Raw genomic sequence first — 26,247 nt, forward strand, 5'->3', positions numbered from 1 at the left:
CCCCAGAAGGGATTGATTGGAAGATAGAGCCAAGATTTGCCTAAACGGGGAGATTTCTGGAGCCTGTGGAAAAAGGCATGAAAGAGGATGGATCTCTGAGCCACAGTGAGCTCTGCTTTGGGAAAAGATCGCTGCACAGCCCTCACCCAGTCCCATCCACAGCACCCATAGATGGGGGGCATTCAGGCCTCCTATAGGTCCAGGTTTCACAGTGCTGCCCCCTGCAGGTAATTATGGGAACTACACAGAGAGGGACAGGGTTGCATATGAAAAAAAGACAGCCCACTGCCTCTGGGATTCCACTTTTCTCTGGTGTAGAGAATTAGATGCACATGTGCTCCAAGATGCACGTAAAAGTATGTTATCGCAGATTGCTCGTGCTGGCAAAATGAGAAGCAACATAAATGTCCAGCAATAGGGGAGTGGGAATTCAGTGGTTGTGCATCTCTGCCAGGGAATGCCATGTAGTGTTGGAAGAGGTGATCTTTTGAGGAAGGAGCTTCCAAATACATTTTTTAGCTGAAAAAAAAAAGATATCAATGAAATCTTAAGTATGAGTCAACCTGTGTAAACCTCAGACAACAATAGTTTTGTGTGTGAACATCCACGTGTTTGTAAAATGCACACAAGAAGTCAGGAAGGATAGACACCAGAATGTAGCTGTGTGTGGTTACCATGGATGGTGAATTGAGACTTCTACTCTGGGTTCTCTATAATAATAACACCTAACCCTTCTGTACCTCTTGCCTATCTTCCAGGCACTAAACACTTTATGTATATTAACTAATTTAATCCTCACCACTGCCCTGTGAGATAATACTACTATTATCCCGTCTTATGCCTGGGAAACTGGGGTACAGACTGGCTAAGTAACTTGCCTGGGGTTGCCATCGGCGGGTAGCAGAGCCGGGATGGGAATCCTTGCAGCCCTGCTTCAGAGCTGCGGCTCTTAACCATTCCCTCTTCTGCTTCTCTCTCCGAATTCCACGTGTGTCTGAGGTGTGTATGCTCACGTGAGTGTGCAGAAGCATGGAATGGTGACCCAGGGCTGCCTGAGCCCCAGGCTAGTGCACTGCTCTTTCTGTGGCCTCATTTGAACAAATTCCTGGGGGCTGCCTGGCATCTTGAAAGCCCAGTGAATATCTTGAATGAATGAGCAAATGAATGAAATGAATGAATGGGTAAGTAAGTGAAGGAGAAGGAGCAGGGGGAGGGTATAAAGAAAACAGAACATGCATTGTGCCTTAAGGAACTTGTCTTGTAGTCTTAGAGACAGAATGTATGAAGGTGATGCAGAGGCTATAGTATAGATGGCAACAAAAACATACAAGTGTGCTGGGTGCTCTCCGAGAAGGGGAGTCACTCACTATCTAGGAAGACTTCCTGGAGGTGGTGGGAAAGGGGCTGAGTGTCAAAAGGCGGGGCTGATATGAGGAAGTGTGGATTAAAGGAAAGAAGGACGTTTCTGAAGAGGAGGAAAGTTGGGAGGGAGGGGCTAGAGTTGCTCATGTATTTGTATCCATGTAGATGGGAGGTTTAGAAAATTTCTAGGGCTTTTGTTTGGGAGAAGAAGCTGGCAGACTTAGGAAGGGAATTGATGTGCATTTAGTACCTACTCTGTGCTATGTACTATATAGGTAGTTTACATTATCTTAATAATCCTTACAACAGTTGCATTTTAAATGCAGAAACAGGCACAGAGAGGTTAGGTTATTTGCTCTGTGCCACACAGCAGGTCAACCTCAGAGCCAGGATTGGTGCCCAGTGAGTCTGAACCCAAAACCCAACTAGGCAAGGTGGGGTCAGGAAGAGCAGGGTAGCACCATCCTTCCCTCTCTTCCCCATCACTAACCTGGGTCTTAGACCAGCTCCCCTTCCTGAGTTTGAGTGATCTGTTCCCCAGAAGAGAAAACCTTGCCCTGAAATAAGCTGGATGACTCACCATTATATGTCCTTACTCGAGACTTTTCTGAAACACTTCTTTTGTACCTGCCCCTCCAGACAATAGTCTAATGGTCTTGTGACGTTGTGCTTGCACTTTTGTGCATGTTTTTGAACATGGGAGCGTGTGTGCATCTGCCGTGCTAACACCCCGCCCCCCAGTCCCTTCACACTGTAGCCGTCTCCAGTCTATTTCTCAGTCCTCTGCTGAGCAGAGAATTCTATCGCCTGGACTGTAATTTTGGGGTGTCAGAGTCAGCTCTGAAGAGCTGCCTCCTGAGAGCATTAATCCAAGTAGCAAGTTATTAAGTTTGAAGACATACACATACAATTTACATTTCTACAATCATAACACGCAGTCTGAGTAGTCATCTGGTGATAGGTCGTATCTTAGCCATGCCACCTGCCAGGTCAGATCGAGATTTCCGTGATCTGACCTGGGGGAATGCTGGTAAGCCCCTCGGTCGAGTTTCATCAGTAAATGTGATAACACGCAGGGGAGCAGAGGACTCTGGTGACGGTTCTTGCTTGCAGTGGACTTTCCCTAGATCTCATGGGATTTTTTTTAGCCTTAGCTCATTGAATTCTTAAAAGTATCAGGCACTGTGCTAATAGGGTTCCTCTACCTCAAGAGAGAGCAGAAAAGAGATCTTCATTTTACAGGAGGGAAACAGATGAACAGAGAGGTTTGGTAACTTGTGTGAGGTGGCACAGCTTATAAGCAATTGATTCAGGAGACTGGCTGATGCTGCAGGTTGCTGCAGCAGGAGAGGGGTGTGGTTGACAGTCACCAACAGTCACAGGCAGAGACCTGATAGCAACTTCTTTTCTTCTAAATACAGAGGACATTGAAGTTTAACTTGGGGCAGGACCTTAGCAATCAGGGATTCCAACCCGTTCATTGCCAGTTGGCAAAACCGAGGCCCAGCAAGAGGAGGACGTAGCCCCCAACCACCCAGCAGGACAGTGGCACAACAGGGACATGCCTGGGTCTCGGTTTCACAGCCGGAGTTCTTTCTAGTTTACCCTACTGCACAGGGCTGCTTGCTACTGAGGCTCGCCAGTGAGAGAAGCCACCAGTTCTGTGAAATGAATGGCCTGGGCACCTAAGCACACTATCCTCCAGATGGCCTGAGCCTCGGGGATTAAGGTAGCAATGGTGAGTAAGTATGGGAGGCAGGTGGAAGGGTTATCAGGGCAAGAAAGCACCAGCCAGCTCTTTTTAGGAATTAACCCCTCCGTTCAGTGACACCTTTTAAAATAAGCAAGCGGTTGTTTGTAAAAAAAAGGAGACAAGAAGGCAATGAGAAAGTAGAAACTGAGTTCCTAGACCATCCCCTCCTCCTCGCCTTCCCTGCGTGACACACAAGGTTTAGTCAAAGCACAATGGATGGAGGCCGTCCCTCGGGGTTCTAACGGCCACGGCACCAAGACCATATTCCCAGAGCCTGCTTGGATGTGGAAAGTGCTGTCTCAGGAATCTCGTTTTTTCTTCAGTTTTGCCAGGAAAATAAAGATGCATGATGACGCAGTGGATGATGATATTCGTGCTCTCCAAGACCCAATGAAAGCCCATATTTACCCCCCCAAAGAGCCAATGTCAGAGGTTCCAGAATGGTCTAGGCTTGAGTGGCCGTCAGATTTTCTGGTCCCACAGGCTTGTGATGGGGAAACTGAGGTGCAGAGGCGAAGGGGCTTGTCCAGGGCTGGCCTCCTGTGTCTGGGCTGTACGCTCTCAGTCCCTCCCCATCTCGGGTTGCCAGTGTCCCCTTCTGTACCACACTGGGGACGGGCAGCACTTGGGAGACTCAGTGACCTCCCAGGCCCTTTCCGGCGCCAGCTCTCCGTGGTGTTCTCATCAAGGTCAGTAACATCCTCTCTGTTCTCAAGGTTGCTGCTTGCCTATTTATAGAACCGACCAAGAGAATGCCACTATTGCCAGCGATACAGAATACAAATCAAGCACTGTGCGTTGGTTTTCATTCTCTCAGACACCTCTTTTTTTTTTTTTTTTTTAACTCCTTGGGCAATGCTTATCTACGCCTGGTTTCCCTTCTCAATGTGGACACTCCTGGGAGGAGAGGGGAGTGGGCTCTGCTACCTGCTGACCCCCCACTGTGTGCAGAGGCCCGGCCCTCAAGCACACTGTTTGATTTAACCCACGCAGTCCTGAGAGGTGGGCAGTGTCTGCATCCCACGTGTGCTGCTTTCAGAGAGGAAGCAGCCGGCCCCAGGGCTCCTGACCTACAAGTGACAGAAGCGACTTAAATCCAGTTCTGCCCAAATCCACAACGTCCGTTCTTTCCACTTGCCTTCCCCGTTCGTTCCTAATTCCAGCGCAGCCTTCCGGATCAGATGAGGAAGGTGGCTGCAGGGTGATGCCTGCGCATGCTGTGGTTCTTTGGAGGCCATATATGTGCTTTCTCATCCAGTCAGGGCAACCAGGTTTTTCTGAGGACCTACTGTGCGCCTGACAGAGCCTTGTCTCTCCCCAGGCTGCAGGTGCCACGAGGATATGCCCACTTTGCTCTCTCCAGGCCCGGCACACAGTAGGCTCGGTCAGCCCTTGTTGATGAGTGATGGGGCTCAGACTCACCGTCTGTCCAGGGAAGGGAGCAAAGAAGAGGCAGGCCAGTTGGAGCAGCCTCAGAGCCGCAGCAGTGCCTTGACGGAGGAGGGAGCAGGGCGCAGGGCAGAAGGGTCGGGAAGACCGCTCAGCGGCTGCAGTGGCTTCTGCGGATGGTGCCCATGCCCTGAGTTCTGGCAGTAGCCCACTTGGTCTACGGCCTCCTCCATCCTGCATCTCCAGCTTCACAGAGGTTTTATTTTCCCAACTGTTCTGTCAGGGAAGTCCCAGGGCATGTGAAAAGAACACCGTACAATCTTTCTCTGCTCATCTTCTCAGAAATCTTTCTCACAAGCAGCATTTTGGAGAGCTGCCATCCTCTCGTTATCCCTCCACCCGGGACTGGCATTAAGCTTGCCCATCCTCCTCTGGAAGAGGTTCAGATGTCAGGGTGTCCAGTCCTGTGGCCCAGTGTCCTTGTCTGGCAGCCCCACCCAGCCAGGGCTCCCCACTGTCTTTGAAAGCCCCACCCTTGACCCCTTTTGTCTGCCAACAGAACTGGGGGGTCAGTAGAACCCAGTGCCCCACAGATTCAGAGAGCTAAGTGCCTCCCTACCCTTTTATGTACATTGCTGTTTTCTGTCATTGATTGCAATATACCTTCATTCTGGAACATTTGGAAAATATTGAGAAACAGGAAGGACAAAATAATCATCACCCATAATTCTGCCACCCCGAGAGAAGCACTGCTGGCGTCTTGGCACGTTACTGCTCAGTTTCATTTTTTTTTTCCTGTGTAATTTTTCTCTTAACATAACTGAGATCACACTGTAAGACAGGATTTATATCCTTTTGACCGCACTTAACATTAAAATGTATCACACATCCATGGCATTACAAATACTCTGTAATGATTGTAAAATGCGATTTTAACGGCAGCGTGAATTTTTCCACGTGCAGGTACTATCTATCATTGGCTCAGAAGTCCCAGGTTTAGGGGTATGTTTGCTGTTAATCCCAGTGCTAAGTGACCGTCTCCCTGAGTAAAGGGCTTCATGTCATTACAGGTGCATCATGGGAAAGCAGCATGGCCGCTCCCAGGGCTCAGAGTTTGGGTTCACCTCTCCCTGTGGCTGTTCCATCCCCAGACTAGAAAGTGCGGAGTCAAGGTGGTATCCACACTCAAAACTAGTTGCTGTACGAAAGGAACCCCATACTAGCTGTGCGGGCAGGTCATTTCCCTCGTTTTCTTCCACTAAATCATGGAATCCCTCTCCCACTAAATTGGATTCCATGAGGATTTCAGGAGATAAAGCACATCAGGTACAGAGCCGCGTGTTTCATACATACAGGCGCTTTATCATTGTTAAGCTACCATTAGTATCAGTATTTTTATCTCTTGACTCTCTTGTCTAGTAATTTATCGGGGTCACCAAGGCCACCCCCAGCTTCCATGAGGGCTCACGGGTTCGGCAGATGATTGTGCTTGTGGCTAAGATTTGTTACAGCAAAAGGCTACACAGCACAGTGAGCACAGGAGCAGCACGTGAGGCAAAGTCTGCAGGAAACCAGGCAGAAGCGTCTGAGTCCTGTCTGTGCAGTCACACAGGATGGGCTTGATTCCTCCAGCACGGAGTTGTAACAACACGTGTGGAATGTTGTCTACCGGGGATGCTTATTAGAGACTCAGCACCAGAGGTGGGCACCTCTGTCTGTACCCACATCCCAGACCCCCACATGGTTTGCGCAAATAGTCCAGGCACGGCGAGCTGCCCTTATTAGTTAGGGAATGGTGGGAACACTCAGAATCCAAGTTCCCAGAGGCCAGCCCAGCAGGCCCTTGTAAGGCTGCAGTTGTAGGCCTGCTCTGTTAACTCTGTTCTGCACAGGTATGCTGAGAGGTCCTATTCCGTGTGTTTGGACTACTTCAAGATGGGGGCCGGAGTGGGGTGAGACAGACGTCCTCATTTCCATAGGACAAAATTGAGGGCTAGTAAAGGGAAGACACTTAGGAGCTGGTCTCCTACTCCGTGTGCGGGGCCCTGAGAGGAAGCAAGTTCTGGATAATCCCGCACCGTCCCCTTTCCTGCTAACTCGTGTCTCTCTCTCTCTCTCTCTCTCTAGGCTCTCAAGGGCTCCAAGAAGCTGGTGCTGTCGGTGTACTCAGCGGGGCGCATCCCTGGCGGCTACGTCACCAACCATATCTACACCTGGGTAGACCCCCAAGGCCGCAGCATCTCTCCGCCCTCGGGCCTGCCCCAACCCCATGGCAGCACCCTGCGGCAGCACGAGGGTGACCGGAGGAGCGCCCTACACCTCCTGCAAGGCGGGGATGAGAAAAAGGTGAGCCTCTGGGCCTTGGCCTCGCCGGGCCTCCTGGAGGTGGAGGGCTGGGAATGGGGGGCTGGCCATCAAGATCACACTCTCCTTGCCAAACCCGGAATAGGGAAGTTTCTTAGAGGCTGGAAGAAGGGGGTTGGCCTGTAGGGGCTGTGGCCTTCGTCTCTCCCTCAAGTCCCAACTGAAGGGTTTTCTTTTTGTTTTAACCTATGCGCCACATACCATAATTCACACTAAGCGGCTGCAACAAGAGCCCAAATACCGTGATTTAAATAAGCTAGATTATCTGCCCCTCCCATAGCAGAGTAAAGGGGACCGTCTAGGCTGATGGGGCAGCTCTGCTCTCCGTCTGCCATCCTCTGGGTTACCGCCCCCTTATGGTTGAAGTCTAGTCGCCCTGTAGCCCCTAGAGTGGAAAGAGGAAGAGAGAAAGCTCGGATGATTTACACTAGAGATGAGTTAACTTCTCAGTGGTCCAGACCCAGGCGCATGGCCACACGCAGCTTCCAGGACTCCAAGTTCCACAGGGCACCTTTTGCAGTGTGGGTCTCAGGTTGTAAGGAACAGAAACCAGAAACCGGTCCTGGTCACCTTCCACAAAGTCAGAATTTACTGGAAGGGTGTGGGCAGCCCCAGAATTGAAGCTGAGGGACTCGGGGTGCAGTCTCCAGGAAGAAAGGGATCCCCATGGTTTCTGTTCTCTGCATCCTTCCCCTCAAGATTCATGTTCCAGGGAGGGAGCACCTGGTTGGCTGGCGGGGAGGTGCCCTTTGATTGACAGAAACACCAAGACTGTGGCCGGTGGAGGAGGGGTTGTAGCCCAAAGTACCATGGGGTGTTGTAACCTGAAGAAGACGGCCAGGGGCATCAATAGATGCCCCCTACAGAGCCTTCCTCCCGAGACCATGACTGTTTCTTTAGAAAGGACTTGAGAGATGGTCCCCCTGATATGTAAGGTTCACTCCGGGTGCTGTTTGCATTGCGCCCTGTGGTTGCTCCTGGGACCAAGAAAGTCATTCCTGTAAGCATGACTTTGGTGTGACCATGACCATGGTCAACGCATGACCATAACTTTGGTCTCTGGTGTTTTAAGACCTTGACAAGCTTGGGGCTCTGAGCCAACCGCCTTCCCTCTGGAGACTGTTTCCTCAGCTCTCTTTTCCTGTCCATAAGACCATAACATTTATTTAATGGGTTTTGTGTTCTTTGCTCAAATGTCGATATGCAGGAAGCGGCAGAGATGGCGGGGGCTTCTGTGCCAGGCAAGAGGCAGTGGGGTAGCCAGTTCGTATGCACCGTCAGAGCCTGCTTGGGCTTCTTCAAGGTGGCCAGGGTTGCAGAGGTGGGCTCATGTCCCCCTCCCCGCCAGGCGATGTTGCTCTCTGGCCATCTTGAGAAAGCAGCACAGCCTGTGGCATTGAGTCATTTTCAAGGCCAGCCTTCCAGGGTGGGTAGAGAACTTGCTTTATCTTTTTCTCAAGCTCTTCCCTGTATAGGGCATGAACTTAGAATAGTAAGAGCTCACCGTGTGCTGGCTCTGTGCTTACAGCGTCTCACTGAATCCTCGTGGCTTCCCCATGGGGTAGGTGTCCTTATGCACATTTTACAGATGCAAAATCCGACATTCAGGGGACACTGCGGCAACTAGGACCCATTGAGCAGGTCAGCCCACACTTAGTGAGCACCTATGCCTGACGCCGTTATGGGTGGTGGGAATGGAGAAATGGACAAGAGACATGAGGCCTTGCTCTGGGGAAGCTTCCAGTGAGTTTGGAAGTCGTAGGAGGCGTGAGACAAAAATCCAGAAATGAGCATAAATGAGCAAGATAATTAAGGTGGTGAAGATTGATGGAAGGAAATAAAATCAGGAAGGGGGTTAGAGAGTGATGGGGAGGGAGGCTCTGCTTCAGATGAGGTGGGCAGGGAAAACCTCTCTGAGGAGATGACTTCTGAGCTGAGACTGAGAGAGGAAAATGGAACTACCACGTACCATTCTGAGCACTGAAAATGCCAGGCAGCAAGGACAGCATGTGCAAAGGCCCTGAGGTGGGAATGAGCATGGCATCTTCAAGTCTTAGAGAGAAGGACCCTGCCACTGGAATTGAGTGGGTGGGAGGATTGGGAGGATGTAAGCTGCCCTCTGGGAGTCTTAGAGTAACGTATATAGGAATGTAGAAGGCAAAGGCTGAGGGAATCATGCTCCAGGGAGGACCTGGATACCTCAGGAGGCAGGAAATACCCTGAACCACACCAGAGAAGCCTTCACAGATTTTATAGCTCCAGACTGAAGCTTCTACACCCTCCCACCCCGTTCCTCCTTTTGCTGATACAACATGGAGCCCCCGTTTTCCTGTTGAGGAAGGGCATGGGGGAAATGTCTCTGGAGCCCTCACTTCTGGCCCCCTGGCCTGATTCTCTTCTCTCCAGCAGCCTGGTCTCAGCTAATATTCCAGATAGCCATGACCAGACTCCCAGACTTGCCGTGCCAAACTTCAAAAATCCTAACCTCAACCCCAGTGGGAACACACCTTCTAGGGAAATGAGTTCTCAGGGCAATAGTGATGTAAAAATCACACGTAGCAAAATTACCCTTGAAAACTGCCTAAGCTGTCCACTGAAGCTGGTTCTGCTTTTGCAGCCCTTGCTAGTAATGCCCTTCTCCACACTGAAGTGTGAGAACCATCCCATGAGGCTGAAGGAAGGAACAGAAGGGAAGGACACAGGTAGCGCCTCTGGGAATCGGGCCTGTCTGCTCTCAAGTCACCATCACATCGTCAGAGGCGAATAGGGTGCAGAGTTGTTCAGTGTTCCAGCTTCCCATTCTGGGCTAACCCCCAGCCTCTATAGTACAGATGTAGCCTCTGTATGAAAAAACTGGAACAGATCTGTTGTGGGAGTTAGATAGGATGGTGTCAGTGTGGCAGGGAGAGTAAGACACTGGAACCAGGCTGCCTGGGTTCAAGTCCTGGCTCCACCACTTGCCAGCTGTGTGACCTTGGATAAGTTACATAACCTCTCTGAGCCTGAATCTCCTCTTCCATAACATGGAGACAGTGGTAGGGCCTCCTCTCCCCACCACTGTGTAAGACTCTTGGTTCTGTGCCCTGGTACGCCCAAAGTGCCTGGATCAGTGCCTGGCACAGTGGAGGTGCTCAGTAAGTATTTATTACATGAATGACTGAATTAAAATGCAGGGCTCAAAGTCCCCTACTGCCCCCCGCCAGGGTCACTGGCCCATGAGCAAGGGAGCAAGTCTCAGTGGTTTCCCGGTCCCACGGCCCCGCTCCGGGCTGAGCAGGCAGACCCTCTGCAGCAGCAGCTGCTCCCCCAAGCTCACGCCTTCAGCAGCCGCAGAGATGAGGTGGGGCCTGCCCCTTAGCTCAGGCTGGGACCCAGCTGGGAATGGAAGGCGAGGAGCCTTTGGGACCGGCTCTGAAGAAAAACCTACAGTTCTCCTCCTGTGTTTCTCCTTTACCATCACACTCACAGTGCTTCTGACACCAGATGTGGCGGGGTCGGGGGTGGTTTCCCACCAAGCAATTCTCTGCGACACCAGCTGGATGTCTTACAATTTAACTCAATTCTGACACTGTCTACCTGGAGAGAGTGTCCAGTCCCACAGCTTAAGGACTCAGTCCCATGAAACAGCCCCCTACCTGTCCCCACTTCAGATACCAGTTGCAAGTCCAGGTTATCACCTGTGCTTCCAACTGATCGGCTGTAACTCAGAGGTTCCCCTGACCCCGTCTCAGCTTTGATTAATTTGCTAAAGCGACTCACAGAACTCAGGAAAACAGTTTACTTACTGTGCACCAGTTTATTAGAAAAGGATACGGTAAAGGATACAGGTGAACATCCAGATGGAAGGGCTGTGTAGGGCAGGTTATGTGGGAAGGGGCGCGGAGCTTCCATGCCCCCTCCAGGTGCACCACTCTCCCCACGCCTCCACCTGTTCACTGACCCAGAAGCTCTCTGAACCCCATACTATTGGGATTTTTATGGAGCCTTCATCGTGTAGGCATGATCAATTTTTTAAAAAATTTTATTTATTTTTTTGGCCGCGTCGGGTCTTAGTTGCGGCATGCGGGATCTTCGATGTGGTGCGCGGACTCTTCATTGTGGCACGTGGGCTTCTCTCTAGTTGTGGTGTGCGGGTTTTCTCTCTCTAGTTGAGGCGCGCGAGCTCAGTAGTTGTGGCACGCAGGCTTAGTTGCTACCCGCGGCACGTGGGATCTTAGTTGCTACCTGCGGCCTGTGGGATCCCTGACCCGGGATCGAACCCGCGTCCCCTACATTGCAAGGGACCCACTGGACCGCCAGAGGAAGTCCCGTGCACAATCAATTATTAACTCCACTTCCAGCCCCTCTCCCCTCTCTGGAGAAATTGGGGTGGGGCTGAAAATTCCAAGCTTCTAATCATGGCTTGGTCTTTCTGGTGACCAGCCACCCTCCAGGAGGCCAATCAGAGTCGCCTCATTAGAATAAAAGATGCTCCTAGTGGTCTTATCACTTAGGAATTTACAAAGGTTTCAGGAGCTCAGTGCCAGGGACGAAGACAAAGACAAAATATATATTTCTTAGTATAAATCACAGTATCGCACCTGGCATCGGAACTCCCTGACTGTGTGACCTTGGGTGAGTCACTTAACCTTGGGTGAGTCACTTAAGCTTCCCTAGCCATGGTTTGGGGATGGTCATAGCAGCCATATGGGGCTGTTTCAAGAATCAATAAATCATGTGCACAGAGGATAGTGCCTGGGGCATAGTAATTCATTGCAGTAACAACCATCATTTATCCAATGCTTCCTAGGTGCTAGGTACCTTTCATATCTTTTTTGTCCCCAAATGTTTATTGATGTCATCTCCTGAGGCTGCTCATGCTGCTTCCTGGACAGGGTTGGGGTTCCAGAGGAAGGTGGGAAGGGGGATGGCAGTGTCTGCCCCGGGTAAGCTGTGCAATTCTCATTTCACTGATGGGGAAACTGAAGATCAGAAAAGTAACAGGCCCTGCCCCAGGGTTGCCCAGGAGTAAAGGGCAGAACCAGGATGTGAACTCAGGCCTGTGGGAGGCAGTGCAGTGAGCTGATTCAATGCCTGGGCTCTGCCAGCTGTTTGACCTTGGCCATGTCATTTCACCTCTCTGGCCTCACTTTCCTCACCTGGAAAATGGGGATAATAAGAGAAACCATAGAGGAGGAAAGAGGACTCAACGAAGTAAGGGATGTAAAGTGCTGAGCACAGTGCCTGGGATCTAGGAAAGACTCAATACGTTCAGTAACCAATTGATTTAGTGAGTTATCATTATATTCTTATTATTGGTGGGAATGGTATCCTTTTCACTGTGCCAGGCTGCCTCTCACAGCTTAGCGCCCTTTTTCCCATAGGTGAGTTTTGTTTCCTGCCAAGTGCTGGTGGAGTTTCCAGCAGATGATGGAAGCAGATACCCTGCTGTTGATAGGTCTGTCATTACAGTCCTGGGATGAAGACTCCGTTTTATTCCCACGTGAAGGATTTATGGGGAAGTGACTGGCAGGCAGTGGGGTTTGTTTTCATCCTTAGTATTCAGAGGCGGGGACCACAGCCGTCTGTGTGCTCCTGGGTTCCTGTCTGCTCTCTCCCCCCAGAATCTTCATGTCCCTGAGCTGGAGAGACCAGGTGGGGGTGGGAATGGGGGAGGGACTGACCCACGCCACCAAGTGAACTAGGCTGGAGCCTTGGTGTGAGGCCCCCAGGCCAGGCCTGGCTTGTTCCATGTCCCAGCAGCACAGCCTGCAGGAAGGGTCCATCCGGGTTTGAGGCGGAAGCTGCCACTCTGTCCTCAGCCAGCCTCACTGACGTCCCCCAGGTGTGAAGCTCGCCTTCCCTCACCCCACCAGCGTCGTAAGGCACACCTTGTCTTAAAGGAGCTCCAGAAGTTGGCCTCCTCTGCTGCTAGCCCTCCCCAGTAGTCTTCCTAAAATCTGAATCTGAGCCTTTTCTCTCCTGCTTGAAGCCCAGGCTTGTTGACCTCGCTCACTGCCCCACACAGGCTAGTGCCATCCCTTCCTTCCCTGCCACCCTCCCACCAAACAGAACCCTGCAGTGATCCCAGGGGGCCTTGCTCTGTCCTGTTTCTGAGCTTTTGCGCACGTTCTCGCCCTCCCCTTGCCCTGGTTGACCCCCTCGGCCTTCAGGGCTTGGAGGTCATATTTCTGGGATTCTGTGCCTGTGGTCGGGCTCCCAGGAATGGACTCTGAGACCAAGATTTCCCTGAAAGAGGTCTATAGGAATGTGCCTGTGGTAGACAGAATAACGATGCCCCAAAGACGTCTACCTCCTAATCTCTGGAGCCTGTGAACAGGTCACTTTATGTGGCAAAGGGACTTTCCAGGTGTGATTAAGACGAGGATCTTGAGATAGAGACATTATCCTGGATTATGTGGGTGGACCCAATGTGAGCACAAGTGTCCTTAGAAGAAGGCAGGAGTGTCAGAGTCAGAAAAAGGTGGTGTGATGCCAGGAGCAGAGAGAGAGAGAGATCAGAAGATGCTACACTGCTGGCTTTGAAGTTGAAGGGTGGGGCCATGAGCCCAAGAATGCAGGTGGCCTCTAGAAGCTAGAAAAGGCAAGACAATGGGTTCTCCCCAAGAACCTCTAGAAGGAATGCAGTCCTGTTGACCCACTGTAGACTTTTGACCTCCAGAGCTTTGAGATAATAAATCTGCGTTGTTTTAAGCCCCTAAATCCATGGTCATTTATTACAGCAGCAATGCAGTGCCCTGGGATCACCACCAGAAAAGGCGTGAGGAATACAGGACTGGGCAGAGGGAGGTGTGGGCTGTGATACCATCTCTGCAGAGGCCTTGGCTGGTCCCAAGGGAGCTCTGGAGCTGGGGGTGACTTGCAAGGTCGTCCTGAATTGAGGCAGGGGTCACGCTTTCGCTCATCTGCATCAACTAGTCATTGGATGGGAGCTGCTCCAGGGAGGCTGTGACCTTAGGTGAGGCAGGTCCTGGCAGGCACTCAGCTGTGAGCCATCAACAGCCAATACTCCAGCTCAGGGGTTTCTCTGAGGACAGGGACCCAGTTAGATTCTCCCCTGAATCTGTGCCCAGTGCGGAGTTGGGGTTTGGTTTGCATTGGTTGGAATACCAGCAACGGCTCACATGTGCACGGCCTGTCCCTGTCTAAGAAGCAGCCCATGTTCATTCTCTCCCATGAAGAAGGCTTCCTCATTCTTTCCAGATCATACCTGCCCAAGCTCAGCACCATGGCTTGCCCAAGAGGGACATTTTGAAGATAATAACAATAGCTGATGCTGTGTGAGTGCCTCTGCTGTGTCATGATTCCAAGTGCGCCAAGTAGATAAACCCATTCATCACTCACAACAACCCAATAAAGTTGCTGTGGTTGTTTTCCCCATTTTATAGATGAGAAAACTGAGGCACAGGGAGGTGAAGTAACTTGCCCAGTGTTACACACCTAGCGAGTGTCATTGCCAGGATTAAACTTCCACAGTCTGGCTTCAGAGTCTACACAGGCAGCTACCACACTGTCACCTCCCAAACACACAGACCTGGATGTGATGAGGGACCAGGGTGAACCAGGGTGGACCTAGGTCACCTCAAACCTATCCCAGCCCTGGAGCTGCATTGGGGAAGGGAGGGGGCTAGGAAGTTGTTCCCAAGTCCGACTTCAAGCGTCCCCAGAGCCTGCTGTTCCCAGAACTCTGACATTTCTAGGTGACTGCTCACAGGTCCCCCTGAGGGTTCTGTGGGCCTCACGGATGCTCTCCTTATAATGTGGTCATGGTGTCTGATGAGGAAATGGGGGCACAGGACTAATGGGGCTGGGGCCACTCCACTGGGCAGCACGGTCTGGCACTCTCCCACAGGGATGGGCCTCCCTGACATGCTGCGGAGTCTACAGTCTTAGAACCAAACCATGTAGAGTCGTTCTGTGTGTAGGGCTCTCTCCCGACAATGGCCTGCCAGCCAGTAGGTGTCAGCTGCGGCTGTGTGGCCTTGTCTGGTTTTGTCCTGTGCAAAGTAGCACCAACAGTGGCTAACATCTATCGAGCGTTTTCTGTGGGCCAGAGACTAGCCTACATTTGTCTCTCAATTTGATCCTCTCCCTAGTAAGCTTATAAGGCAGACACTATTTTCATCCTCATTTTCTAGGTGAGGAGGCTGAGGCACAGAGAAGTGAAGTAACTTGCCCAGGGTCACACAGCCGGGCCCCCACTGGTCAGTTTGGACTTGAGTCTGTCCTCTTCAGCACCTCCCCGCTGACCTCCGGTGGTGAGGGTGTAGAAGAAGGAAGATAATAAATGTAAAAAGCTTCTCCTGGTGGCTGGTGCAGATAACTCTTAGATGAATGACTTTTCGGAAATAGAAAGCTAGTTGGATGGCTTCCCTAACGCCATGACATTTGCCCTCCCCTGATGCCCGCCGGGACCTCCACCCCTTCCTCTCCTGTGGGTGGTCACACTGTGCTCTCCTTAGGTCCCTTACATGTCACTGGGTCTTAACTTGTTGCGGGATGTTTTCTGTCCTTTTGGGGTAGGTTCCAGCTGTTCTGGCCACTTCTTTTCGTAAGTTCCCCTTTCAGACACAAGGCACACTTAACCTGCATGTTCCTGCAGGTTCCTGCATAGATTCTGAGGCTTCCTGGATCTGCCCCAGCCTCTCCTGCCCGGTCACCCACCTCCCCGGCCCCCATCCCACCCCCGGCGCTCCCTGCTCTGGCCACAGTGCCTCACTTCTCTGGTCCCGTGTGAAGTGTGCTCTCCTGCTGCTGTCCCATGACCCTGAAAGCCCCTCTTGCCCTTGCCTGGTTGACTCCTGCCCACCCTCCAATCTCATCAGAGATGTCACTTTCTCCAGGAAGCCCCACCCCACCCATCCCCCCACCTCCAGGCGGGACCATTGCTCCTCCTCTGCACCCACACAGCCCGCAAGTCACCCCACCCGGCTCTGATCACACGGTACCGTGAAGGTTTGTTTACTGGTCTCTCTGCCCCTCAGGACTCTGAGCCCTTGGGAGCAGGCCCGTGTCTGGGTCATCTCCACACCCCCTGGCCTGGCACTGGGTCTGCCCTTAGTGGGCGCTCCCTGTGTTTGTGGGATGAAGCGCTGCTGAAGCGACACTGTCGTGGCCTCTCAGGATGGATGGCAGAGCAGGAGACCCCTGGGGAGGCGGGAGACCCCTGGGGTGGCAGGTGGTGGGGCCCTGCACCTGGACTGAGCCTTGATCCTAAGGTGGGAGGATGGGAGGTGAGGGAGCTGGGTGGAGGGTCCGCAGCCTGACGGGTACTCCCTGACTGAAGGGCGTATAGTCAAGGGCAGCCAGTGGAGGCCTAGAGAGTCTGTGGCCACCACGGTGTGAGGAACACATGAAAACCTGGAGTGTCTAGAGTGTTAGCACCAGAGGGGTCCCTGGAGGTCCTCTCCTCAGCGCCTTCCTTTTACCGCACTTGTACCTGTGACCCACGGAGGGGAGAGGGGCTTCCCCAAGTCACTCAGCAAACCAGGGGCAGAGCTGGGGCAGAAATCGGAATGTTCCAGGAGATCTTGCAGGCCCGAATAGGTGTGCCCTTCAGAGTATGGGAGGGGGGGTCTTCAGCCTGCCGCCCCCCAAAGTTCCTGGTGCCCTCCAGGCCCTCGAATACTCTCTTCCCTCCCTCCTGCAGGTGAACCTGGTGCTGGGGGACGGCCGGTCCCTGGGCCTCACCATCCGTGGAGGAGCCGAGTACGGCCTGGGCATTTACATCACTGGCGTGGACCCGGGCTCTGAAGCGGAAAGCAGCGGGCTCAAGGTGAGAGACCCCTGACTCCCAGGGAGGGGATGGGGCGCCAGGCTGCACGTGCTGGGGCGAGGGAGGGAAAGACCTGTGTGTGGAGCCCTGTGCAGCTGATTTCAACGGGACGTCCGGCAGAGCAGTGGGCCCCCCACGCGAAGGGCCTGTCCCAGCGGAGAACCCTCCCCTGGCTGCGCGGCTCTAGTTCAGAGCTCAGAGCGGGCAGCAGGAGCCGCCACCCCTCCCGAACCCCGAGTTCTCCTAGCGATCCGCAGAGCAGGGCAGCCTCCCACGAGCTGCTGGGCAGCAGGCCACCTTGAGCTCTCCGTGGCTGCTGTTTTGGAAACACTGCTGATGGCCTGTGATGGCCCCGACTTCGGGGTTGATTGTGGTACTCGGAGAGGGAAGAGGAGAGGACGCTGCAGGCTGGGGTGGGTTTGCACCGGGCAGCCTCGGGGCTGGCGTTTGACCCAGAGCAACCAGCAATTAGCTCTCATTTTAAAGAGGGCTATCTGTGTGCCCAGCATTCGTAATTGACATTACACATATCAGCTCATTGAACCTTATCCCTTGGGGTAGTATGTTATTACCCGAATTTCCCGGTTGGGGAAACTGAGGCATGTAGCGGTTAGACAGACTTGTCCAAGGTCATGCAGCTGGTCAGTTGCAGAGCAGGGTTTGAGCCCAGTCGTCTTAATTCCAAAGCCCATGGTCTTAACTGCTACACTGTATCCCCCGCTGGGGAGGGCCAGGATCTGGCTCAGAGCTTTGGGGGGGGAGGTGACAGTGAGTGAGGCAGGGACTGTCCACAAGGGCACTGGACTCAGGACACAGGTCACCTAGATAAATGGCAGCATGCTTTTGGGCTAAATCCTGATGGCAGGGATGCCACAGCAGCAGTGACCCTGGGTACAGGTGGCGTTTGAGCCACGTCTTGTGGGACGAGAGAGGCTGTTGGGTAAAGGGGCTGGGCTGTGGAGCTGTCTGGTTGAAGGAGCCATGTGGTTTGACCGTGTGTGACTGGATGGGCAACTAGCCACATGTGAGGCTGGGAACGAAGGCACGAGATGAGGTCGTGCCTTCCTAACAAAGGGCCCTGAATGCCCCACTGACGGAGGGAAGCGGATTCTCTATGCGGACGAGAAGAAGGGTCATGGCGGATCAGAGTGGTGGTCAGGAGACCTCTCCCCCCACCAAGCCACAAAGGATGAGGCTGGAGTGGCAGAGAGACAGCAGTGAGACTCCAGCCCCATCCTCCATGACGTGGCTCGGGGGGTTCTCTTAGGAAGCAAGGCATAATGGGAAGAGCTCTGGGTCTGGAGTCCAGATCCCAGCTTTGCTGCTTTTGCTTTAGTAGCTGTGTGACCTTGGAGAATCCCTCTACCTCTCTGAGTTTCCCTTCCCTTTCTCAGATAATAACAATATATAGCATCTCTTTCTCAGAAAAAAATGAGGAACAAACTCACAGTGACATTAAAAATAAAGGTTAAAATTATTGAGGGTCTGTGTTATGGACTGAATGTTTGTGTTCCTCCCAAATTTATATCTTGAAACCCTAACCCCCAAAGTGATGATACTAGGAGGCGTGGCCTTTGGGAGGTGAGTAGGTCATGAAGGTAGAGCGTCATGAATGGAATTAGTGCCCTTAGAAAAGGGACCCCAGTGAGATCCCTGGGTGTCTTTCCGCCTTGGGAGGATACAGTGAGAAAGAAGTTGGCAGTCTGCAACTCAGAAGAGGGTCCTCACCAAAACGTGACCACACTGGCTCCCTGATCTCAGACATTCAGCCTCCAGAACTCCAAGAAATAAAAAAGTCTGTTGTCTATAAGCTATCCAGTCTGTGGTACTTTGTTACACAGCCTGGACTGACTGAGACAGTCTGCTCTTTCCCAAGCACTTTATGTCATAAAATCACCTAAACCTCCCAACACTCCTGTGAAAGCAGTTCTTCCGTTAGCCCATTTTATAGGCGCAGTATCTGGGACTCAGAGAGCTGCACAGCTGTAAGAGGCAAAGCCGGGATTCGCATCCAGGAATCAGAATTCTGGTTCTAGAACTGTGCTGGTTACCAGGCCAGCCTGGGCGGGGGTGGGGAGAGGAGTAGACGCCCCGCAAATGTTGGTAGGTTCTAGGTGATTCTGAAATGCCCTGGGTCTCTGGCTTGCTATGCTCTCAGCGAGTAAAGATGATTCCTTGTTGGGACTCCAAAAGGAGACAATCTCATGGTATTCTATATGCAGATTGTATTTAATAAATTTGTTATTTTGTATTAATTTTAGATTTACTGAAAAGTTGCAAAGAGATTACCCATTTGTTCTTTATCCGGCCTCCTCTAATGTTAACATCTTATATAACCATGTTGCGTTTGTCAAGACTGAGAAACTAACATTGGTACAATACTGTTAAACAAACTACAGACTTTATTCAGAGTTCACCAGTTTTCCCACTAATGCCCCTTTTCTATTCTAGGATACAGTCCAGTTCAGCATAGCACATTGTGTTTAGCCTGTATGCATTTTTTAAAAATTATTTATTTATTTATTTATTTATTTATTTATGGCTGTGTTGGGTCTTCGTTTCTGTGCGAGGGCTTTCTCTAGTTGCGGCAAGTGGGGGCCACTCTTCATCGCGGTGCGCGGGCCTCTCACTCTCGTGGCCTCTCTTGCTGCGGAGCACAGGCTCCAGACGCGCAGGCTCAGTAACTGTGGCTCACGGGCCTAGTTGCTCCGCGGCATGTGGGATCTTCCCAGACCAGGGCTCGAACCCATGTCCCCTGCATTGGCAGGCAGATTCTCAACCACTGCGCCACCAGGGAAGCCCCATGTATGCATTTTAAATTCCATTTATTTTCCCCAAAATTTCAAAAAAGGTTGAAGTCAGTTTCTAAACACAGAGTAAAGATTTTTTAAAACGAGTAAGTGAGTAAATTGGGAGGAAGAAAACTGGAGGCAGAGGGAAAGAGAGAAAGCCGAGGTGAGAGTCCTTCCGAGAACACTGGCCATGTGGGGCTGCAAACCGCTACAGGCAGCACACAGATTTGACTCCGAGCTTCCCGGCAACCAACACAAAGAGGGAAGCAGGTCAGGGACATTTGTAAGATGAAAACAGACCAACTGTGCTGGAGAAGCCTGGTTATTCCTCTTTCTGAGGCCTAAGGGCAGTTTTCCTCTGGTCCTTCTTAGAGAGGATGTTGTGTGATGACGTAAGCAGTGTCTTCAGTGACAGCAAACGCATGAGCAGATTCCATACTTTGTTGGTGGTGAATACACTCTTACTGAATCCATGTTAAGAGAAAGCGGGAGCGGGGAGCTGCAACGTGCAAGAGAGATGACATGCTAGGTTCTGGCCAGAGAGGACTGAGCATCTCTCTCTCTCTCTCGCTCTTCCTCTGATTAATGACAGGTGGTAGCTTTGCTATCATGTTAGCCACTTACCGAGCAGTTACTATGTTAGGACTGCGCTAAATGCTTCACATTATCTTACTAATTTTTGCAACACTATATGAAAAAGGAATGTCTTTCTCCCTCTTTGACAGGTGGCAGATTCAGGAGCAGTAGTAAGCAGCTTGCCCAAGGTCGCCCAGCTAGGAAGTGCTAGATTTGAACTCACACCTGCTCACTCCAAGTCCATACTCTTAACCACCATGTTCCACTGCCTCCCAGTGATAACGTGTGTGTTACCATCTCCAGTTTACTGTTGAAGAAACCAAGGCTCATGGAGATAAAGGCCAAATTCTTTCTCATGTCAGAACTGGGATTTGAACCCAGGCCTCACAGAGCCTAGGGTTGCCCTGTTTGGGGGGAATGGGAGGCCTAGGACCTTGCCCTGACCAGCTGTGTGAAGGTGGACTTGTCCCCTGCCCTCTGGGCCTCAGTCTCCCAGCTCAGACCGTCAGCAGTTGAACGGTTGGGCAGGCGGATCTCTGAGGCTTTCTCCTAGATCTGCACATTTTCCCAGCCTGAGAGCACCAGTGGGTGCCCAGGCACAGGAACGTGATCCGTTCTCCTTCACCTGCAGGTTCCCATACCCACTGAGAGATGCCAAAGTAGGTAACCTGCTGGCAGATCCCTCTTTTGTGCGGAAGGAAGGAAGGAAGTGGGCATTACATGCAGGCAACGGGTCTCCCTGGCTGCGCCTCCTTTCCTTCCTTGCATTTAATCAGCAGATATATACTAAGGATTCCTGCGTGCCAGACACTCACTGTACTTGCCCTGTGGCTTCTGAGCTGAGCCAGACAGACACAATCCCTGACCTCCTGGAGCTTACTTTCTAGTGGGAAGACAAGGGCGGAATAAGTTCCACAACTGTTTGTTTAATTACAATTGTGATAAATACCAAGACGGCAAAGTACATGGAACTCTGAGTGTCTGGTGGTAGACATCCAGGAAGGCTTCCTGGAGAAAGAAACATTTCAGTTGAAATTTAAAAGGAGAAAATTAATTATGTGAAAGAGGAAAGGAGAATTTCAGGCAGAAAGGACAGAAAATGCTGAGTCCCTGAAGTGGAAAGAAGTGTTCCAGGATGCAAAGGAAGACCAGAGTTGGCTGAACGCAGAAAGCCAGGCAGGGAGAAGGTGCCAAATGATGAGGAGGAGGCGAACAGCCAGATCACACAGGGTGCCTAATGCACCCAAGACTGCAGCCATGAAAAGATGATGCTTGAGATCTGCAGTTATTAACATGGAAGGATGTCCATGGTATGTTGTGAGGTGGGAAACAGACTGCCAAACCACATATCTATCAGGATCGCATGCGTATTGTATACATATACAAAAATATGCCCAGAGAAACGTCTACACGTGGTTATCCCGAGGTGGGAAGATTATGGATGATTTTCATTTTATTCTTTACATCCTTATACAGTGTCTGAATGGAGCAAATACTAGTTTTATAGTCATGGAAACAGCAACAATAAAGCGGTTTCCACTTTGAAACAAGGCAGAGGAAAAATATTCCATAGAAGTTCTTCAGTTACTTTAGTTTCCTTCTCAGTTGCAGGCAGAGGCTTTATTTGCTCATAAAATGCCCACCTTCAGTAAAGTCCCTTCCATCTTCAGTCCCCACCGCAGTAAAGCATTTTATACTCCCTGCCACTGTTTTACTTTCTTCTCCAAGGTCCCTCGCATATGCTAACACCTGCCTACACTCACTCAGGCGTCCAGGACTGACTGATTCTGTTTGTTGCCAACGCACTTTCCATGGAATTAGGCATATTGAAATGGAATAAAGGGGCTTGGCCGTGTGGGCGGTAGAGCCAAGAACAGGCTTTATTTGTAAATAGGGCTCCTTGCCGCCCTGCAGAGCTTTCCTGGGGCAACAGTTCCCCTTGTGCCTGGCTTCCAGCCACTCCCTTAGCTCCTGAGGGGCGCTGAGAGTCCAGCCAACACTGCTGGGAGGAGAAGCTTCTCGGAGGAGGTCAGGCACTTCCCAGCATTCACCCGGGGGTGGGGGGTGGGGACCTGGGGGGCAGCTGCATGGAACTTGGAACTGTCCCACCCTCCCGGCAGGGGCTGACTGCCCCTTCGGCATTTATCTTTAGGCCTCTCTTACGCCTTTGCACCTGCCCTCAGCAAACCCTACCAAAGAATGGACCATAAAACTTTGTTTGTCCCTTTAAGGACAGCCAGAATTGACTGGCATTTAAAACTAATAATAATGGTAGCAGTTGCTATTTATTAACCAGTTATTATGAATTGGGCACTGTGCTAAATGCTTTAGGTACACTCTTATTTAATCCTCCAATAACCCTGCGGTGGGCAGTAATAATGCCATTTAATAGAGCAACTGAGGCTCAGAGAGGTGTAGTACCTGCTCAGGGTCACACAGGGGTCCGGCCCTAGCCCTTCAAGCCCTCTGAACGCCATGGGCTTTGCTCTACCACCTCCCTAGTACCCTAGACTGGCTAAATATCAAAAGAATGCGGAGAAAAGCAACGAAGGCCACTTAGTCTTCTTAGAAATCACCAAGCTTCTGAAGCCCAGAGTGGTTGTCCCTGACCCTGCCCGGCTCCACGGCCTTCACCCTTGAGGTCATTCCAGGGTGGGAGGCCCATTTTGTTTTTGCCAGTGGGAGCCACGCTTCCATCCTGGCTGGGGTTCACTGGGGCAGGATGTCTGGTCTCATGAATGCCCCACCCTTGGGGTCACCACTGTGCCACGTGTGGTCTTGGGGCCGGCCGTGGAGCATCTGCTGCACATTCGGTGTCTCAGTGGCTGTGGGGATGAACTGCTACTTTGCAGATCTGTCTTGTGTGCTGCGTGTCAGCTAAATTGGAGAAGCCAGCTGGGCTGGGCTGACCCCCTCTGCAGACTGGCTTTTGCCAGGGTTCTCTCTAGACTAAGCCTGGGATGGCATCCTTTGCAGAACACTCACCCAGTAGCAGGTGATCTCCACGTGTCAGCTCTTACCCTCACCACAGCTCTATGAGGTAGGAACTTGTAATCCCATCATAATTTGGGATTATTTATTAATGACTGTCTCTTCTCTGAGATCCCAGCAGCATGGGGCAGAGACTGGTGTTCTTTACACACTGTTACCTCCCTGCCCAGACAGTGCCTGGCACACAGTGGGTGTCTTGAATGAAGGAGTCAGTGGCTGCAGCTGAGGCAGGCCCCAAGCCAGGTCTTTTTGACTCCAAAGCTCCAGTCTTGAGCACTGCTTCATTTGCATCCTGGCCTGAACACGGCACAGAGCTGGCAGTTTTGTTAAGGGATGAATCCTGCTAAGAGGTGTTAGTGGTTTTTACAACTACCTGGGATGGGCCTGAGCAGTCAGACCCTTTCCCTTAGAGACTCCTGCCTTCATGTTGAAGAAGCTGAGTAGCAGCCATGGCCCGCAGTGAGGTTTGCTCATCAAAGGTGCCCATGGGCATTTGGTGCCACCTTCGGCTCTTCCCTGATGAAGGATAAGTGGCAGGAATCCATCTATATGCATAGATCCCAGCCTCCAACCCTCCCATTTTACACATGGGGAGACTGAGGACCAGAAGGAGGGAAAGGACTGGCTGAGGATCATGGAGAGGTGGGTCCAGACACCTCTGGACGGAGCCGCTCCATCATCTGGCAGTTCGACTTTGCCTGCTGACTCTGTCTCTATGTGTCCCTGAAATAGTTCTGCTGGGAGAGAATGAGCCAGGAATACTCTCCAAGGCTGCTGTCTGTGTATTCTTGGTGGGAAAAGGGTGTGGCTATTACAGAATACTTGTTTAGTAAGGATCCTCTAAAAGTATTTTTATCTGTGATTATGGCTGATTTTACAGCAGTCCTAATGAAGATAACAAAAATTACCTCTTAATGTTTATATAATTCCTAACAGTAAAAAAAAAAAAACAAAAAAAACCTTAGATAATAAGGGCGTGTTACAAGCAACTCTCTGCCTATGAATTCTCTAACTTAGATGAATGAACCAATTTCTTGAAAGACACAAACCACTAATACTCAAGAAAGAAAAATAGATAACCTGAAAGTTCTATATGTGTGTCAAAGAAACTGAATTTATAATTAAAAACCATCCAAAAAAGAAAACTCAAGGCCAGATGCTTCCACTAATGAACTCTTCCAAATAGTTAAGGAAGAAAATTATGGAGTCTCTCCCTGAAAATAAAAGATGAGGGAATGCTTCCCAACTCATTTTATGAAACCAGCATTATTATGTAATACCAAGAACAAACAAACACATTTCAAGAAAACTACACATCACTATCCTTCATGGACATAGATGTGAAAATCCTCAACAAAATTTTAGCAAAACAAATCCAGCAATCTATAAAAAGGATAATATACCGTGACCAAGTGGGTTTTATCCAAGGAATGCAAGGCTGGTTTGACTTTTGAAAATCAATGTTACTGAGAAAACCATGTAATCAGAAAAAGCATTTAACAATATTCTATGTCCATTTATGATAAAAACTCTAATCAAATTAGGAATCAAAGGGAAATTCCATAACCTGATGAAGGGCATCTTCACAAACCTGTAGATAACATATTTAATGGTGAAAAACGAAAAGGTTTCCTCTAAGATTGAAATAAGGCAAAAATGTCATCCCCTCACCACTCCTATTCGGTATCATACTAGAAGTTGTAGTCAGTGCAATAAGTCCATAGAAAGAAAGAAAAGGCATACAGATCTAAAAAGAAGAAATAAAACTCTATTTACAGAGACTGATCATCTGCATAGCAAATTCCAAAGAATCTACAAAAAAACTCCTAGAACTAATAAATGAGTTTAGCAAGGTGGAGGGATACAAAAGTCAGTTGCATTTCTATATGCTAGCAAGGCACAACTGGAATTCAATATTAATAAAAACAATACAGTTTAGAGTAGGTATAACTAACAAAATATGTGCTGTATTTGTATGCTGAAAACTCCAAGAAAGACATAAATAAATGGAGCTATATACTGTGTTCCTGGATAGGAAGACTGAATATTATTAAGATGTCAGGTCTCCCTAATTCGATCTAGATTCAACACAATCCCAATTCCAATCCCAGCAGGATTTTTTGTAGATATTTACAAGCTGATTGTAAATTTCATAATGCAAAGGCAAAGAAACTAGAGGAGCTAAAACAATTCTGAAACCAAAGAGCACTGTTAGAGGACTTAGTACCTGATTTCAAGACTTACTATAAAACTATAGTAAACAAGATGATGCGGTATCAGTGAAAGGATAGACACATAGATCAGTGGAACAGAGTAGAGAGTTCAGAAATAAACCCACAAAAGCATACTTAACTGACTGTTGGCAAAGTGCAAAGGTAATTCAGTGGAGAAAGGGTAGTCCTTTCAACAGATGGTGCTGGAACAACTGGACGTCTGCATGCCAACAAATGAACCTCAACCTCAACCTCACACCTTCTATGAAAATTAACTCAAAAATAAATCGTAGACCTAAAAGTAAAATATAACACTGCACTACTTCTACAGGAATACATAGGAGAGGGACTTCCTTGGTGGTCCAGCGGGTAAGACTCCACACTCCCGATGCAGGGGGCCCAGGTTCGATCCCTGGTCGGGAAACTAGATCCGGCATGCATGCCACAACTGGGAGTCCACATGCCGCAACTAAGAAGTCCAGATGCCGCAGCTAAAGATCCCGCGTGCCACAACTAAGACCCGGTGCAACCAAAATAAATAATTTTTTTTTAAAGGAATACATAGGAGAAAAATCTGTGTGATCTTGCATTAGGCAAAGAGTTTTTAGATGTGACACCAAAAGCATGGCCCATAAAAGAAAAAATTGACAAAATGGACGTTATGAAAATTGAAAACTTCCCTCTGCAAAAGACACACTTTTAAGAGACTTGAAAAGACACACCACAGACTTGGAGAAGTCAATATTTTCTAATCCCATTTCCGACAAAGGACTTATATTGAGAATGTATAAAGAACTCTCAAAATGGGCAAAAGACCTGGGAAATGGTTTTGTATGGAAAACTGGTTGCATGTAGTGATAGACACATGAGTCTGTGCACTTGGCAAGGCCCATAGAGCTGTACACAGTAATTTTGTTATATATAAATTTTAAAAAATCAACCCGGTTGTTGCGGGGATAGATGGAGAGCAGATTGAGACAAATGAAGACAAAGGAATCTAACTATTACAGATGATTCCCGTGAACACACTGA

The 26,247-nt window shown here is 50.2% G+C and overlaps 1 protein-coding gene across 3 annotated transcripts in view; it reads left to right on the forward strand.

Moving 5' to 3' along the window:
• Positions 1 to 26,247, forward strand: part of WHRN (whirlin) — an 87,819-nt gene that overhangs the window by 17,353 nt on the left and 44,219 nt on the right. For all 3 annotated transcript variants that reach the window (XM_068552612.1, XM_068552613.1, XM_068552614.1), the window contains exons 2-3: positions 6,632 to 6,850; positions 16,518 to 16,643. In XM_068552612.1, the coding sequence (XP_068408713.1) occupies positions 6,632 to 6,850; positions 16,518 to 16,643 (345 nt within the window). The remainder of the gene's footprint in view (positions 1 to 6,631; positions 6,851 to 16,517; positions 16,644 to 26,247) is intronic.

The sequence above is a fragment of the Eschrichtius robustus genome, chromosome 10 (genome assembly GCF_028021215.1).
Source record: "Eschrichtius robustus isolate mEscRob2 chromosome 10, mEscRob2.pri, whole genome shotgun sequence".
In the NCBI taxonomy this organism is placed as follows: domain Eukaryota; kingdom Metazoa; phylum Chordata; class Mammalia; order Artiodactyla; family Eschrichtiidae; genus Eschrichtius; species Eschrichtius robustus.